Here is a 19,520-nt window from a genome sequence, read left to right on the forward strand (position 1 = left end):
TATTTGTTTTTTTTAAAAAAATCATATGAGAAATACTCTATGGCTGAGAAAAATTAATTCAAGAATGAAAATAATACAAATATTTGAGAAAATTTAGTTAAACATACTGACTTTAAAGAACTTAATTAAAAAAAAATTGGGGGGGGGTAGCAAAATATATTTAATGTATACATTACAACTTGGAAATATGGTGAATTGTCAAGAACTTCTTTCCACACAAATTATTGGATTTTGAATGGAGAAATTTATACATTTTAATAAATTCTGTTTTCCAGAGTGCTTAGCGTTTTTAAAAAGTGCTTAATTTTCCCTTTTTCAAAATGAAATATTTCCTTTACCATGTTGATTTTCGATACGAATTAGGCAAAAAGACAGTTCCCATTGTTCTATTCAACATTTTCACAATTCATTTAACCCCAATCTATTTTGACAGATTGTCAGTCCGTAGTGTATGAAAACGCCATGGCAAACGAATGTTCGTTTTACATGATTCAAAACTTCATGATTTTTGACATGACTGTTAAAACAAGATAAAACCGTCAATTGTCAAAAACTTTCCAACCCTGCCTAATTATGACATTTAAGTGCTTAAAAATATTTATTGAGTGCTTAAAAGGTGCTTATTTTTTGTTGAATTTTTCCTTTACCATGCTACGCACCCTGTTTAAACAATTTTCAAAAAGAAATAAGAAACAAAAGGAAAAAGTGACCGGTTCCTTACTTAAGTTTCCATTTTTTTTTTTTCAAATTATTATTATTTATTTTTGTTTACTAGCCATGTGGTAAGTGTTTATTTTCAAGTCTGTTTCTAAGTCTGTTATGTTTTGCTCTGCGAAATAAAATGTAACGTTAAGTTGAGCACCCAAAGCAGTCGCAATGGCCCTTGCGATTTTTAATATAGGAAGAAAGACGGTCTAAAACTGTGTTAAGAATTGAAATTTCTATTAATATTTTTAAGAATGGGTTTATAATTTTCTAAAAGCAAAAGTTTGCCACAATAAGTATAGTTATGTGTCTCCCACATACTTTTTTTCCTACCTAGATATTTTTTTCATGAAGCCATTAGTATCCCTGTTAAATATTAATAGCAATTTTTGTTGTACCAATTTTTCTGCTTTGTAGAATATTTTAGGATAAAATCATTAAATGTCAGTTGAAATGATATTCGTTTATTAAAAAGATCATTTGTTGATAAAGACTCTTTTATGTAGATCTGAAAATTAATGAATTGCTAATATTTATTATCGGTTAGTTTTTTTATCTACCAAATAAAATATGAAACCGTATGTAATTGATTTCATTATACCCGTAGCTAAAAGTTTTGTTCACAAAACACTATTTTTAGTAAGACAATTCATCAATTTAGTCTGAAACAAAATCAATTTTTGCTAAGGCGTTTTCTTTTTTGCTACATCATCCCTGATCATGACAGAAAGTAGCAACAAATACACCCTGGGTTTTCCTTTTACTCATATTTTTCTCTTACTATAGTAATCTAATTTTTTTGTTAAATTTAGGTAAAAAATGTATCTTAAGTAAATTTTACGTTTATGATAAAATTTCGGGTAGAATACTCAGGAATTTTTCGTGCTTTCCTTTCCTTCAAAACTTAAAAAAATAATAATAAAAAATTAATAATATTTCTATCCTCAAACTAAATTTTAAATCTAATTTTTAAAATTTCCTAAACATAATTTTTTGTTATGTTTTTTATTTTTAAGAAATTGTTTATGAAAAATATCTGAATTAATTTAAGTTAAGAAAAACACTTCCCTCACACAAAGTGTAAGGACGTAAATCTGCACTTTTCAAAGGGTAAAGCTGCTAATCTCTCTAGATTAGCCACCGGTACGAAAACCTGTCTTGAAAATCCTACTTGAAATATTTGAACCTCATAACATGACATTTAGAAAATATTTTTTATGTGAAAAAAATTATTTTAAAGAATATTTTTAATTGAATTAAATAGAATATTGCCCACCACTATGTATATATAATTTAAAGCAAAATATCTGTTGTAAATCTGTTGTTTTTAAGTTATGATAATTTTATAAAATTCTTTTGTTTTGAAAATTTTTGCTTTTGCTTATCTCTTCCTATGCGGAAAAATATATCAATAATCTTATTGTTGTTGGGCATGCTAAAAGTTAAAATTTGTTTTCTTCAAAATGTAAGAATTTATTAAATTAATATAAGTCTTGTCTTTGCTGTATATTTTCAATATAAATATATGTATGCATACATTTTATTTTTATAGGAAATGTCCATATAATCTAGCTGTGTCAATAGCTAAAGAAACAGCTGAACAGATAGAGAGTAGCATTTCTGAGCAACAATTAAAAGAAAACTCAACATCTGATGGAAAATGTAAGGAATTAAATTATGGATTACAATTCTTTCGTTTCTCATGACTAAATTTCTAAGTGATCGTAGTAAAATTTCTTATTTGTACTGTTTTATTAATTAATCGGGGTACATCAGACTCTAAAATATTTTGATTCAAATTTTACTTTGTTTTTAAAGTAGTATTTGGGTGAACTTTCTTATTAATTTATATTTATTGAAATTTTTCTTCATTATTTTTAAGATCAAGAAGTGTTTATTTTTAAGAGAGTTGAATATTTTATAGTTATCTCTATTACATAAAAAGATAATGGTCTGAAACTATTTGTCATTACTGTTTTGGCATTCTTATTGTCCAAAAAAAAATCAAATGATACAGATAGTTATTTGTTAAATAATTGTATATCCTTTATTTAATTGTATTTCCATATAGTATTTATCATCTTTTTATTCTCTATATTTTTTACTTTGATTATTCTGATTTAAAAGCTTAGTATCAAAAGCATTTTTCCTTTGTTTTAAAGTAAACTGATAGTACCTTATTACTAAACATATTTAAAACAAAACATTTTTACAGTTATAAGCCAGTAAATTTGTTATATTTACTGGGGTAAGACTCAAAAAATAGTTGGCTTTAGTTTCAAATATAAAAAATAGTTAGATATAAAATGGTTGTTAGATATAAAATAGTTTTCCTCTTAACATATTCTTGCAATATTTATACTTTAATGATATAAAATAATCCAAATATATTTTTTAGACACTTATACTTTATGAAATATATACAATAATAATTAAATTTTAAATACACAAAATGTAAAAAGAGCTTTTAACTCAAAGATTCTTATATATATCATATAATGTAGATATTTTTTTAAAGTTTCAAAAATATTAATGAGGAAATATGTATGATTAAAAAATTACCATGATATGTTTTGTGCTACATAGTTTTCTGATTATTTTTTATAAACTCTATTTAGTTTACCAATTCAAAAACAATAATTAAATATTGAATTAGACTTCAGTCAAAAATTAACTGCTATGTGCTAAATGAAAAATAATTGGAGTGTACCTTAACTACTGAGCATTACATAACATTTTTTAATTTTCTTTTCTGAATATTTATTGTTTCCCAAGAGTCGTAGAAATTTTGGTCAATTTCTTCCCAAATATCATTTAAATAGTTATATTTGCAGCTCAACCACCCCCACGCACGCACATGTATGTACATACACAGTATGATTCCCTGTAAAACATGCGTTTCGAATCAACAGTATGATATTTTTAAATCATTGTGTAGCTCTCTGTTGCAGTTTTAGTGACAAATATTCAAAATTTTCAAAAGGCAATGCTAATTTTTATTTTTTTTTAAAATTAATCGAAACACAATCTTTACATTGCATGCGGCATCATCCACCTCCTCACTCTATTGCTGCTCCGTCTCGTCTCGAACATACACACACCGTCGGCCAGCATACACTCGACTGCTAAAGGCAACACAGGAGCGACCACGTCTGTGAAGTTAATACACCTCTCACATTCAGCACTCAAAAACCCGGTGATCTTAATTCCAGTTCTCCCGGTCTTTCACAAGTACAGCAACTAGTGGTATCGAATTTTATCCCTGATAAAATTCTGGTGGGGGAGTATTGTGGCATAACTACCACTACGAAAATTAAACATCAATTCACTGGTATATAAGACATGCTAACTTAATTCAATCATGAGGTACCTTTTGATAGATGAAGGTTGGCATGGTCGATAACTCCGCCCCCACAAATCCATTTTAACTCTTAAATGGAGTTATAATGGTATTTATAGTACAAGATTGAGTCAAAATTACTTGAATAGAAATATGGTAAAACTATAAAGATGCAAGAGAAATAAAATCTAGCGTTGATTTTATAGTAGTGAACTGATAAAGAAGAAATCAAATAGCTGATTTTTCGCAACTGATGTCAAATTAGTTTTTTTTTCTTCTTTTTTTTCACTTAAAAAAAGAAAATCCGATATATGCTTAAGAGCTTTATGGATCAAGCATTAAATGTTGTAAATATTAAGGTTGGTTTAGGAAACGACTTTAAAATCTAATGTATAATAATGAGGAATAACGTTTTTTGTTTTGTTTTTTTTTTGTTTCATAGAATTGAATTAATTTAATTTTGTGCTTTTAATTTCTTTTCTAGTGCTGAATTCTCTCACTCTATATAATGATGCGGTAAAGAAGTTGACATTGATATGCAAATCCTATTTAGAGAAAATGAATGAAATAGATATTCAACAGCCCCCATTAGCATATACTGCATCTGTGTTTGCTGTAAAAAATAAGCGGCGCAAAATGGAAGATAGACATGTAATTCATCACGATTTGAATTTGCTGTTGAACCTGAAGGTGACTAATCAAATATTTTTATTTTCTAAGTGTATTTCTTTTTTCAGAACTCTAAAAATTAAATGCAAATGCACGTTGAAAATTTTTTATTGTAAAAATTGTCAGGAAGCAATTTTTAAATGAGTTGAAAAAATTTTTATGACTACTAAATATTAGTCTTCTGAAATGAAATATTTTGCTACTTAATCTTGTCACAGAGATTTGTTAGAGATTCTCTTGTAGAAAGATATGCATTAATTTTATTTAAAGGGAGTGAAAATTAAATGAAGCTAAATTAGAATGGATTTTTTCCCCTTTTTCTACTATCTTTTTATTTCTATAAAATTTGTAATTAAAATTTCTGTTGAAAGTTTGTGTATAACAAATATGAACTTCTTTCAAGTCTGGGTTTTAAGCTTTTAAATTTTTTGTCTGAGCATGTTGACGAACAGTAACTACTCTTCTGAAAAGTTTTTTCTTGAACACTCTTCAGAATATGTAAAATTTAGTAAAAGAAAACTTTGAATTCCTGAATTGATTAAAAGAAGGGTTAAGTGGGGAATCATTCACTAATTGATGGTTAATTTTGATATCTAAGTCATGTATATTTTTTTTCTGAGTTTTTTATTTATTTAGTAGCATAATCTTATGTAAAAAAAAATTCATACCACTAACATTCCAAGATGAGTGGAATATTTTTCAAATGCCATACTGTTTGACCTGTGATTAATTATACGAATCTATCAGTGATATTACATAAAATTTCTTGTTAAGAATTTATAACATGTTCTTGTTTACCTTGAACGTCACTCTGAGTTTAAAGCTAACACTAGATTCAAAGTACTCTTCTTGTTTTCAGGATTGTCCACCTCATAGTTATTATGCTGTTTTTGATGGACATTCTGGTGTAGATGCTGCTAGTTATGCTTCAGCCCATCTGCATGTCAACATAGCAAATCATCCTGATTTTCTGACAGATACTCCAACAGCAATTACGGAAGCATATAAAATTACAGATCAAAATTTTAGCAATAAATGTTTTCAAGAGGTAAGACATATTATTATTATTATGTCTTGTCTTATCCGTCTTATTGCTCAGGCGGCAAACTATTTAACACACTTTTCATGGTAATGGTAAAAATTTGTACAACCTTGCTGTTTGGGTTTTAGTGAGAGCAGGGGGAAAAAGGGGGTGGCAAGTTTACATACTTTGCTGACCAGCCTGTATAGAGATCAGGGAACTGGCCTTGCATCAAAGATGTTCTGGATTCAAATCCTGGACAAGGCAAGGATGTTCTTTCATTCTCTGTACTATCTGTCCTTACTGTGGGAGCAACGTTGGCCCGCCTAATATGGTGACCCTGAAAGAGTAGCCAACAAATCTGCATCTCAGATGCCTTTATGATTTTGATCATTCTTCAGGTGGGCATTGGAAGAAAAAAAGTTTGTATACTTCTAATGATTATCATTTATGAAGACATGAGGTATTATTTCCTATGGTATTATTTCCTATGTAGTTCTCTATGTAGCTAAGTCAAATCGAATGTGTCCAATCTTGAGGTAAAACAATGAAACCTCTCAGGAACTGCTAATCTCTGCATTGCTTTTAGTTTCTTATACATTTTGTTTTGTTTTTTGCAAGTCTTTTTATTTTAAGTAATAAATTAATTTCTTTCTTTTTTTAAATTTTCTTGATTTTATTTCCATGTTATGATGTATTAAGTTTTCATATAATTTATTTTTGCATATATTTATTCTTTAGCAGATTATGTATGATTCAGTTTTGTAGTAATTTATTGTTGCAGAAAATTAACCATAATGAAGTTTTTTTTTTTAACACTTTTGTTATAAGTTCTGTATTTATCCTGAATCCTTGTATGTATGAGCATCACATTTAGCTGGTGTTAGCGTGTTACCATTTGATAGCTGGCCTAATATGCTATAAACAGTATTCTGTTGAACTAAATTGAATTAGTACAACTAGAAGTATATTTTGAATGCCCTTGATATATATCTTGTAAGTCCAAAAGATATTTTCCTTCTGTTTATAAATCTGTAAGAAAAAATCAATATAAAAAGTTTAGCTTGCAGTGTAAACAATAGAAGATGAAAATTTAAAGTAGGATTGTAAAATTAGTAATATCTGTTTGTGTGTCATACCTTGTTTTAATATTTATCATACATATTTTAATATTACATACATACATATATTTATCATACATAATTAAATTACAAGGGTTTTTTAACTATCCTAAATTGCATCTTTATTTATTCTTGGACAATCTCTATATGTATTTTTATGTAATATTTAAATAAGAAATTCCGAACATTGGCTTACCGACTTTGCTGCCTGGTGCACCGTTCAGTAGCGTCACACTGCCATGATGAAAAGGTTGAAACTTATTTCAGTTGATCTTTTTCTTTATGTTGAGGAATGTGTTTCCCAAGTCAAGAAAATTCAAATTCCTTGAATCTTCCCCACATGCGTGAAATCACACATTTTTTTAAAACCAATTCTTGCCTGAGGGGAAATTTTTATTTAAAAATGTTTACTGTTGACCATATTTTGCTTCATGTCATTAATTTTTTTAAAAAAATCATGTCCTGAGAAATTGATACATGTAGCACTAAACAAAATTTTAGAATCAGTGTATATTACCAAAAATGTTCTTGTTTTGCAATGATTTTTGTGTGAAATGTCCTGAGTTTGGTTTTTATCACTGCGAAACCAGATTTGTTTTCTTAATGAACCTATTTATGCATTTGGCATTGCTATTTAAACAAATGATGTATTGTTTCCTATGCAGATTCTTATACTACATTTATGAAACTATATAAGAATGAACGGAATAAATAATTCAGAAGCTACAATAATGTGTAAAAACTATTTTTGACTTTATACCACTGTAAAAAAGATACATGAGGACTGAAAAAGGTTTGTCAAATTTACACCATTCCTGATGTTAAGAACCCCACCTTGTAAGAATGAGTTCTTTGTGTCATGTAGCTGTTTTAAACCTATCATCCCACGTTTGAATTCCAGCCTGACTGGAAGTTGTCCTTGCCCGACCAGCTGAAAAATCAGGTTTCATTCTTCTTGTTACGTTGTGCGCCTGTGTCAGCCCTTATGTAACTAGGGTAGGGGTGCACAACCTTTTTCAGTGAAGGGCCACATGCACAGCAGATTGACCAATGAAGGGCCGCATGCCAAAGTGTTTAGACCGACATATTGAAAGCAATTGTTGGTGGTGATTGTTATATAAACATCATTGTTTATATAACACTAAATTCTTTTTGTCGGTTAACCTTGTAATCTCTTTGCAGAAAATACAATACTTTAAAACGTTTAAAATTAGAAAATGTAAAACTGATTACTTAAGAAGGAAAACAGAATTCGAAAATCAGAATCAATTTATCGATTAAATTAGATAAATTGAAAAAATTAGATAAATTGAAATAATTAAAAAACTATGGAAAAATTGAAATTTTTTTTATCACATTACAAAATACAAAAGTCCATTTAAACATAAATTTTAACTTAAATTTTTTTTTCATAGAATTAAATTTCAAATAAATAAATATTCTAGTCATTAATATAAATTCAAGTTAAATACTTTGATTTAAAGAAAGTTTATAGGGTTAAAAATGATTAAAACTGAAACTAAACCCCTTAAGTGTAAAATAAGACTTAGCATTTATTAGGGAATGTACTTTATCTTACAGACATTTTTATTTTAAATTAATAATAAGAGGCTAAGAGAGGGAAGAAAAAGAAAGAAGAAAACACATTACTAAATTTTAAGGAACTATATTCCTTAATAATAAAAAACTATTAAGATACTTGTTTACAACTTTTTATGACGAATATATTTTTAACATGACACTTACTATTTACAATTAATACACAATCAATAAAATTTACATTACTTTTCGAAACTTATCTTGATTAAATTTTTTATACAGTTAAAATTTAATGATATACAAATCATTTCCCAGCATATAATCATAAATGATATAAAATGCTCCAAGAAGATAGAAAATGGTTTAAAAAATTTCTTAATGGTTACACTGTAATTTGCAAAATTTTTGAATATTGTGATAATTTTATATACTTGATCATGTGATATTTTTTGAGCCATTAAATGAAAATGTAATGATTGTATTTAAAGACTACTCTGTAATTTTGAACAGGCCAAATTCATTCTAGAAAACAGTCTTTCGACAAAAGCTGTTGTTGTGGGTAGTACTAAACTTAGAGCAAATAACATAATCAGTTTTGGAATTTGTCCTAGATGGTGTTCTTTCTTTCTGGGTTTTTAAATCGCGGAAATACAAATAGCGATGTGTTATTTTTTAATTGCTTGAATACGAATTGCTATGTGTTATTTTTTAATTGCTTGAATACGAATTGCCATGTGTGATTTTTAAATTGCGTAAATAATAAACTCGATGCTTGTTTTTCAAATCGCGTGAATACGAATCGTGTGACTTTTAAATTGCGAAAGGACCACTCAGAACACTTGATTTTTAAAATGCATGAATATGAATATTAAAACGCGTGCGAGAAAAGTAGCAACGGATATTTTAAACGCCAGAACACGAATCGCGATATGTGATTTTAAATCCCGTAAATACGAAACGCGATGGATTATTTTTAAATCTCGTTAATGTTAATACGAAATGCGATGCGCAATTTTCAGATAGCGTAAATACAAATTACGATGTATGACTTTTAAATTACATGTGACAACAAAAAGAATAGGTTCGATGTGTGTTGTTAAACTTGCACGTGTTCATGGGACTAAAGAATTATGCCTTTTTTTGAATTATTATTATTATTTTTTTTTTTTTGCAAAACGGACCGCGTTTAATATAAACACATCTCTGTTTTTTTTCCTGGGAAGGTGTTGATTTGGCTAAGATACGTAATTACTTTTTAAGTTACGAAAAAAAATTAAAGCTGAATCGAATTTCACGAGTTGTAATATTGTGTGAAAATATCAGGTATATTCTAAATCACAAATAAAAATGCAGCAATAACGGGAAAGAAGAAAAAACACTTTAGAAAAACCTCTTAAAAAATTCGTGTTAAAATCGGTACAACGCAAATGATAAAATCGGCACAAACAGAGCATGTAAAAAATAATTATTTTAATGCGCGATTCAAAACTCGCTTGCTGTCAAAGTATTAAAAATATCATAATCTTTTTAAATCACGGGGAAAACGTAATAACTACTAAAACAATAACCAAAGTACTTTAATATTTTAGATGAAATTGGAGTAAATAAAGTCCATCAAAATTTTATGTAATTTAAATGCGAGATTTGAAATTAAAATGTCGCAATAGCGTATAAAAAATATCGGTACTTTCAAAACCTTGTAGAAATGTGTAGCAATAATTTCTAAAATAACGATTGAAAAATAATTTGATTTGTGATAAAATCGTTACAAATAAGCCATGTCAAAAATGGTTATCTAAATGAGCGATTCTTTACTCGCGATTCGTAATAATATCGTGCTAAAATATCGAAGTTTTAAAAACCGGGCGGAAATGTGCAGCAATAACTGTTGAAGAAAGGATCTAAAGTCATTTAGATTTTCCATGAGGTTTGCACAAATAAAGCGTTTCATAACTTTCAAAAATCGCTATTTCAGAAACTACTTGAAAATGGGTAGCAATAACTACCTAAAAGTCATTGGAATCGGCACATACAAAAAGCATCAAAAGTGGTAATTAAAATTCGTAAATCGTAATAATGATGTATTAAAAATATTGGGATTTTTAAAACTATGCTGAAATCCGTAGCGTTAACCATCGAAAAACTACATTGATTGAGATTGGGTGCGTCAAAAACTTAAAAGTGTAAATTTAAATTACCGAATTTTTTTTTATTATTTTTCAAAAACAAATATTTAATTTTTTTTTTCATTTTGTTCAGATTGCGGCCGCGGGCCGCACATCGAGGGTTGGCGGGCCGCATTTGGCCCGCGGGCCGCAGGTTGAGCACCCCTAAACTAGGGGGTAAGTTTTTATACTCTAGATTGATAGTCCAAACAAGAGACAAACTGACTGATAGTTTAGAAATTATCAGGGATTGATTTATTAACAATTTTGTACTAGTACCTTCCAAACTACATGTCTAATTGTAGATCATGAGTCTCATTAGATTCAGTGTAAAAGAAAACAAACACTGGAAACAAAATCTCATTTGATTAAATAACATCACAGGTTAGTTTCTCTTTTCATTTTCTTCTCAACATTTTACCATTTACTATGAATGAGGAAAATACAATACTTAACAGTTTGCTTCAACTTTTTTATTTATTTCAAATTTACATTTGATTATACCAATAATTTCTAAGATAGTAAATTATTTAAATGTTATGTTTTTTTTTTTTTTGCCCCATTAAAACTTAGTTGCAACATCTTTTCAAACATAGCTACTGTGATAACTCTTTTTGCTACAAAATATTTTTTGTTTTATTCTACTTGTAACTAAATTATTTTTTTAGAATTTAAAAAGTGGGACAACTGCTGTGTGTGCCTTATTTAGAGAAAGAACATTTTACTTATCCTGGGTAGGTGATTCTCAAGCAGTTTTGGTGAAAGAAGGAATACCTGCTATTGTGACAAGTCCACATAAACCTGACAGAGAAGTAAGTGTAATTTTTTTCATCAATCTTGAGTATTATTTTTTTAAATTGAAAATAATTTATAGTGTCTATTAATAGGATGAAAAAAAAAGAGTTGAAGATCTTGGTGGAAGCATACAATTTATTGGAACTTACAGAGTGAATGGAATGCTCGCAGTCACCAGAGCAATCGGTAAATTATACTTTGCTTATAAGCTCAGTGTTAAATTGCAAATGAGATGTTAGTCAAACTGGAAAAGCACAAAGTGAAAATAAATTTTGCAAATGTACTTTGAATCTTACGAAATATATAATATCTATGCATTCTTTATTTTTGTAGAGCAGTAGTGATATAAGTCTTCTTTTTTTTTTTAATAGTTATAATTGATTCAGTTTTCAGTTAATAAAATCCCATTCCTTGTTAAGCTAATTCCATATGCTAGAGGATTAGTTGATAGGCGCCTGATATCAAAAACCCAGCCAGTTTTTTTTTAAGTTGGGCCAACTTGAAACTAGAACTTTAAAAATCTTATAATGCAGCTATGAATCTGTTGCTTGTATAATTTGGTATCTATAACATATATAAATTAAAATTCTTTTTCTTGGTGTTTTTAATGTTTATTCCAATTGCAAGCTATCGTATTACATAATTGTGTGCAAAGTTTCACTCCCTCAAAAAATAAAAGTAACTAATTACTGTATATTCTGGTGTATAACACGCACTTTTAATACAAAAAATAACATTGGAATTTACGGGTGCGCGGTATACGCCGAATATAAAAAATTATAGATTAAAAAAATTTAAATATAGAAAAATACTTTTATTTTAAAGAAATAGCATACCTTTACCTATATACTTTATTGATTTTCGTTATTACGTAAATAGTTCATTATATTCGTCTTCCGTTATTTCTTCAGGCACGTCATCACAATCTGTTTCGTCTTCATCTGTGTTACCCTCATCCATAAATAAACAGTCATCTTCTGATCCGTCCACATTATTTGAAATGCTGTTTTTTTTTTTAAATAATTTTCTAACCATCTCAGGCTTTATTTCATCCCATCCTTTTAATATCCATTCGCACACTGTTTCCAAACTTGCATGACGCATTTGTCCTCCTTTCGTAAAGGTTTTCTCGTCCTCCATCATCTAAGTGTTCCACTGTTTTTTTTTAAATTGGCTTTAAAAGCAGACGTCCAATGGCTGAACTAATGGTGTCAATCCGTCCGGAATAACTGCCATATCGGTGTTACATTCTTTCAACAATTTTTTTGTATTATCTGTAAGGTGGGACCTAAACATGTCCCACACTAAAAGGCTTTCTGGTTTTCTATAGATATTAGACGAGATATTGAATATGTACAATACAAATTTTCGTGCGCGTTATACGAAGAGTATATCTTAAAATTAAAAAAAAAGTTATTGGAAATTACGGGTGCGCATTATACGCCGGAATATACGGTATATAACAAACTAGAAAACTAATTAAAATAACTAGTAACTGCATGTAATATAAATCTGCATGATTTTTATTTCAATTAAATTTTAAATTTAGTCAATTGTCAGAGTAATATGCCAGAGTGACTCGTAAGTTTTTACAAAAGATTGATACATGAATTGCTTAATGCAAGGTCAAGTCATAACTATATGTAATTTTCTCATCTTCAAACTTCTCAGATTATTTGACTTTTTATTAAAATTAAGTCTCAAAAGCAACACAATAAATAAAAATAATTTTTCAATTCAAACTAAATGAAAATTCAATGCAATATCAATAATCCAGGTCGTAAAAAATTCAATTTTATTCTAAAGGTTAATTTTTCTTTAAATTCACGTTTTTTATAAAAAATAAAATAAAACTATGAAAATAGATTATATGAAAAACGACAGTTTGTCATCCATGGTTAAGCGAATTTTGACTTATCATTTAGGAAATATAATCGCAAGTTTAAAGGCAAAGTTTTATTCATTCTAATATTCTTAGCATTATAATAGTTTATTAGTTACAAACTATTTTGTTTTGTAATTTATTTATTTTTTAAATTTGATTTTAAACATTTGACTTTATTTTTAGGTGATGCTGATCATAAACCTTTCATTAGCAGCGAGCCAGAAATAACAGTTGTTAACCTAGAGGGCAATGAGGATTTCTTAATTTTAGCGTGTGATGGCGTGTGGGATGTTATGTCACCAGAAGATGTGGTTGCTGCTTTGTATTATAATTTATTGGAGAATGGGCAAGATGATCCTTTTGACACAATGGCTGCAAAACTGGTACATCAATCAAAACTTCAAGGTTCTGAAGATAACATAACTGCTGTTGTTATCTTTCTTAGAGATATCCAGCTTATAAAAGAGGCTGCCCAGAAGTATATTCCTAATTTATCCAAAGCAAACTTTCAGATGAATTTTTTTGAAAATGGTGAGGAAAAATCATTGATTGATAAGGTAACAAGTACACCTATATGTAAGCCAAATGTACTGGAGTTTAATTATTCATCGATAAAGAAATTAAAAAACACAGCTAACGTTTTGAGTGCTGCTGGTTTGGGAGATTCGTTTACAGATTATGTAGAAACTTATCATGCTTCTAATTTTGAGAAGCTTTCTGAAAAGCCTGTACATACTGTTGTGGCACCTGAAGCAACTGCTCTCAGTGAACTTCCAACTCCTCCAATTGATGATGTGATGGCTTCTCAGCAATTTGAGAATATTTGTTCAGCCAATTTAGCTCAAAAATTTGAACTTGTTTCTCCTAGCACTAATTCTCCATTTGAGGATTTTAAAGATCAAAAAACAGCTGAAATTATTTCTGAAAATGATAAAAACATTCTGTTAAATGAAGAATTGTCACCAGAGGAAGCTGTTGATATTGCATCCACTGTTGTATCCAATGCCATTGAAACCGCTGTGAAGTGTATTTCTGAAAAAGAATTTAATGAAACCAAAGTTCACATGAGCCCCCAAAAACTGAATCCATATGCAGAACCTTTTGTTATGAAATCTTTTATTCCGTCTGAAACTGTTGAATGTAACTTGGTTAATATTTGTCCTTCTGCATCTGATTTAACCTCTGTTATGGGAAATACAGGCTTAACTTTTAATAAAGAGAAAGAGCTTATAATGTCAGAAACTATTTCTACTGAAACTAAGGATAACATAGAACCCACTACATGCAGCTCATCTATAATTGAAAAGGCTCAAGTATCTGTTAATGAGCTTACTTTAGCATCAACTGATTTAGACGGCGCTACAAAACTACCAGTACCTGCTAAATCTGAGATGCGTAGTGAAAACTTATCTTTAATAGCTGATATGGATATCTCGCTCGTAAATAATTCTGCATTTGGTGAATTTGACACACCAGAGAATAAAAATTTATTGATTAAGGAGGATCTACGAATGAATAGATCTTCACAACAAATAATTGATAACTTTGTAAACACTGAATTGAAAGAAAATATTTCAGCACAAAATTTATTTGATGTTTTAAAAACTGAAGAAAATAAAACAGAGGAAAGTATTATTGAAGTATTTTCACAAGATATTGTTATTGAAGTTTCAGATGAAAAGTCTCCCTTAGGAGAGTTTCTAGAAATAGAAAACGCTAGTTCAAATGAAAATGACAAAGATTTTCTTAAACATGGTGATGAAGATGTTTGTAACTCTGAAATTTCTTTAATTCAAAACACTCAAAATATTGAATTAATTGATATCTCCTCAGATATAGTTAATAATGATCTTCTAGATTTAAAGACTGGGTGCATAGGAACTGATATTCCTGTTGAAAGTAATAGCATTGTAAATGAATTGTGTGTTACAGAGAGTTCTCCAGTTACAGATTCCTCAAGTGTTTCAATTCATGATGACCAGGTTCGTAGAGAGCCACCAAAATCTGACATAAAAGAAGAAAATGCTGTACAATTACCAGATGATAAGAAACCAGAAGTTGCTTTAATTTTGGGAGGAGTATCGTTACCTCTTGTCGATGATACAGCAGCAGCTGTGTTACCTACAGATCACTCAGAAGAATGTCATGTTGAAACAGTTGCTGTTGATTTGCAGTCTGTGCCAGTTGGTGTTCCAGAAGCAGAAGGTGTCACTGAAGATGTTGATTCTGATTCTGAAAAGGACGGTGGTTGGAGTTATATGAAAGGCAATGCGGCTGGTGAGAAAAATAAATCTTCTGAGAAATCCTCTAAGCAAGAAACCCCAAAGTTAAAAAGAGATGCACAAAAATCTACTGATATCAAAAGCAAAGTTAAAAGCACTGTTGGTGTGGAAAAAAATAAAAAATTACTTGCAGAAAAGAAGCCTCTAGAAGTTAGAAGCAAATTGTCTAAGCCGACGTCAACAATCGCAAGTAAGACAACTGACAAAGCAAAAGTTCCAATTACTGGAACATCTACAACAGCTAAAAAACTAATTCCAGCTGCTAAAAATACAATTCCCTCTAGTAAAATGTCTAGACCCACTACTGTTCCTCGAAATGCTCCGACTCAAAACAAATCTGGAGTTACATCGTCCGTAAGCCGAATACAAACTTCTACGAAGCCTGCTTCAGCCATTAATACCAAAGTGAAACCTAATAATGGAGTTAGTACTACTTCTACTCATACTACAAGTTCTTTAATTAGAAAGCAGCCTTCTACTCAAAGTAACAAAACTAGTACATTGTCATCTGCTCGCACTACTTTGAATCGTCCAGCAACTGCAACAGTTCCTAACAGAGCTTTATCAGCTACAAAGTCAACTACTTTACCAAAATCTTCGTTTGAATCCAAACCAAAGCAAACATCTACAACTTTAAGACAAACTGTTTCATCCACTTTGAAAAAGCCTGAAATTAAGGAAACCAAAGAGCTATCTAACAAGCAATTAAGTGAGAAAAAAAGCCCTCTTCCAAAGATCCCAAGCAAAGGAATTTCTTCAAATGTCAATAGTACTCTTAAATCTTCCGCTTCTGGGATTAGCAAAACTGCACCAAAACCTAATGTTCCTTCGAAAAGAGAGTTGATTAAAAATGTGCCAAAGACTCAAATATCTCGTCTTGCTCCTAGAAACAATAGTCAAGTTAAACCTACCAGAGATTTAGCCAAACCAGTAACCACAGATTCTACTAAACTTACAACCAAGCATTTACCATCATTTTCCAAAAAAGCAATACAGAAAACCAACCAAATAGTTGAAGCTGATGATAAAAATACAAATGAATCAACACCTTCTGAAGAGGAAAAGCTTTTACGGGAAGTCAATGATGTGGAAATTTCTACTAAAGAATTGGCTGATTGCGCTACTACTGATGCTGTTCATGAAAAGACTCCTATGGAAAATGGATGTAACTCTGAAGAGGAAGAAAAAGTAGTAAAAGATGAACCAACACCCAACCCTGTTGAAAGTTTACTGTAATGGAATATGAAATTTTAAAATTTCTAGTCTCTTAAGCGATCTCTGTTAACTTTGATTATAAGTTTTTCTGCAAAGTGTGATTTGAAATTTATAATTGAATTTTAAGATTCTGTTTGTAATTCGAATATTTTATATATTTTTTTAATTAAAAATATAGATGCCCTTTCAAATCTAATTTTATTTTCTCTAATTGATTTAATCTGAACTTTGTAATGGTTGTTTTTACGTGTTCATCAGTGTATATTTGTAATTAATATCAGGTGAATTTTTTTCTTTTATTTCATAGAATGATAAATTTTAGAAAACTTCTTATGAACTTTTTTAATAGTTTTATCGACACTGTCATAGCTTTATACAAATTATTTCTAATATGTGATACAACTATTAGTTTTTAATTGTTAATTCTAAATCCCAAGTAATGCTTGTGTGTAAAAAAAAATACATTTAAAACTGAAAAGCTTAATTGCATTGATTTAAAATCTCTTGAATGAGTGGCAGCTAAACTGATGTGGTAAAGTCCAACCACCTTAACCAGGGTTGATTGTATTGTACTGAAATGGGTCAAGCTTCACAACTTCCTCCTTTCTCCCAGAATTTTCAGCAAAACTAAAAAAAATAAATTTAAAAAATATTTAAGTAAATGTAGTCTTTTTTTTTTTTTTTTTTTTTAACCATTAGTAAGAACTTCTAAAAATTTCTTTAATTTTTTTTCTGCTCCTGATTAATAGTGTCTTAGTTATTGTATAGAAAAAGTTTTTTTCTTTTTAAAATATTAGATTATAGATAGGAATGAATACTAAATGTTACTGTAAAAGTAGGTGATCAATTCTTTCAATTGGATATCTATTAAACTGAAAGATATCTAAATTTAGCTCCTAATTTGACAACTGGCTATATTTATTTTAAATTTTTTTTTTCTGTTATTTTGCCTGGGAATTTTTGGAGAGAAAGGACCAAAGTCTTTGCCAAGCTTGATCTTGGCATATTTTGAGGTTTTTTTAGCCTATAATCTTCAACTAAAGATTGTCTTCTATGGATCTTTTTATCATTACAAATGAAATAAAATATTTCAAATTTAAAAGTAAAGCTAAATTTTTGTAATTAAAACAAAATATTTATCTTAGACATTGGCAGTTATATTCAGTTGTATATTAGCTTAAAATTTGCATTTAGAAATATTGAAGTGCCTTTAACTTGTTGTAAAATTTGTACATTATTTTCCCCCCCAGCTGAAAATTGTTTAAAGTTTTATCCATCCATGTTATATAGAAATTGCTATTGTTGGAGAAATTTATGTGTAAATGTAAATACTAAGTTACTGTTGCTTAATTGTATCTGCCTAATGCCTATTAATTTGAACACTTTACTTGTCTTTGCTTTGTATTTCTAGGTTTTGCATTTGATTGGGAATTGCAATTCTTTTTATTATTATTATTCATTATTACACAACTTGATATAAATTTGTTTTTATCATGTATGTGTGTTTTTAAAGGTAATAAGTTTGTCTACTTTGGTTCCATTCAAAATCATTGTCTAAGTTTTTTTTTTTAATGTTTTATGAAGATCTGTCCTTGGCTTATACATGTACTTTATTTTGATTTTATTAAATCTGTTTTTGAATTAAAATTTGTTTAAATTGTCTTATTAAACAGTTAACAAAATTAAATAACTAGGACACTCTTTTATAAATTATTAAAAATTTTGATGGCAATTTACTCTAATAATCAAATAGGGTGATGATTATAATGAGAGGCTGTGGAGAAATTATGAACTATTTTATTTTTAGCTAAATTTAAAAAAATAAATTGTCAATAACTTATAATTATTTACTTATAAATATTTAACTTCATTTTTAAAATTTTTTTATTTATTTTTAAAAAAAATCTTTAGTTTTTACAATTATTTTATAAATTATTATAAAGGATATAAATTATTTTTGATTAAAATGTTGTTCTTTTACTACCAATTATGGTTTTAAAAATAATGAATATGCATAATAAATAATGAAAATACATTACTACTGTAATGACAGAGGTGTTTTAATTTTCTAATTCTTTATATCTGTATTAAAAACAGTTCTCAAATATCTTATATTCTACAGAATATATCTCTTTCTAATGGTAGTTTTAGTAATTTTATTACTATCAAAACTTATCCAGTAAAATATTTTATGTAATTTTTAAAATTTTCTCTTATGTTCTTGATGAAGGATCATATTTCTACTTGATGTGTACACAATAGTAACTTAATATAAATTTAATTTTATCTTAAAAGATCTTTACAATCTTGTTTCCTTTTTAGTGTTTAAATCATTTTAGAGATATAAATAAACGTTTCACATTTGTGCTATCTCTTATATGTATTTATTTGGCTAAGCAAAGAAAAATCATTTTTTGTTCTATAAAGTTAAATGTCTGTACAGATAGATGATATAGATCAAAATTAAATTTTACTGAATTTTACAAGTTAAAATGTTTTATATTGGATTAGAACTAGTACATTTATATACAGCATTTGTATCAAAATATTTATTGCTAGTTATTGCAATTTTTGTACTGGTGATGTGTCCCTGCATTGCCATTTTGCATTTGTATTCCAGAATAAATTGGGGCATTTTTAGTATTTTTGTACTTTTCTTTATCTGATATAGCTTCCATCAGACAATTAACTCAATTTGGTACAATTTTTAGGAATGGTAGCTTTTAAAATTATTTTAACCTGATATTACTCAAGATAAGGAATTAATCAACTCAAACTTCTTT

At 28.8% G+C, this 19,520-nt stretch overlaps 1 protein-coding gene across 2 annotated transcripts in view; it reads left to right on the plus strand.

Annotated features, from left to right (window-relative positions):
- The window catches only part of LOC107451193 (uncharacterized), a 34,982-nt gene extending 15,602 nt beyond the window's left edge, over nt 1–19,380 (plus strand). For both annotated transcript variants that reach the window (XM_016067209.4, XM_071178713.2), the window contains 6 exons: nt 2,258–2,367; nt 4,530–4,735; nt 5,574–5,762; nt 11,229–11,372; nt 11,448–11,541; nt 13,424–19,380. In XM_016067209.4, coding sequence (XP_015922695.2) covers nt 2,258–2,367; nt 4,530–4,735; nt 5,574–5,762; nt 11,229–11,372; nt 11,448–11,541; nt 13,424–16,758 — 4,078 coding nt within the window. In that variant the 3' untranslated portion in view covers nt 16,759–19,380. The remainder of the gene's footprint in view (nt 1–2,257; nt 2,368–4,529; nt 4,736–5,573; nt 5,763–11,228; nt 11,373–11,447; nt 11,542–13,423) is intronic.
- The last annotated feature ends 140 nt before the right edge of the window (nt 19,381–19,520 follow it).

This window comes from Parasteatoda tepidariorum, chromosome 6 (genome assembly GCF_982258835.1).
Source record: "Parasteatoda tepidariorum strain Cologne lab strain chromosome 6, Ptep-v5.0, whole genome shotgun sequence".
Taxonomy (NCBI): domain Eukaryota; kingdom Metazoa; phylum Arthropoda; class Arachnida; order Araneae; family Theridiidae; genus Parasteatoda; species Parasteatoda tepidariorum.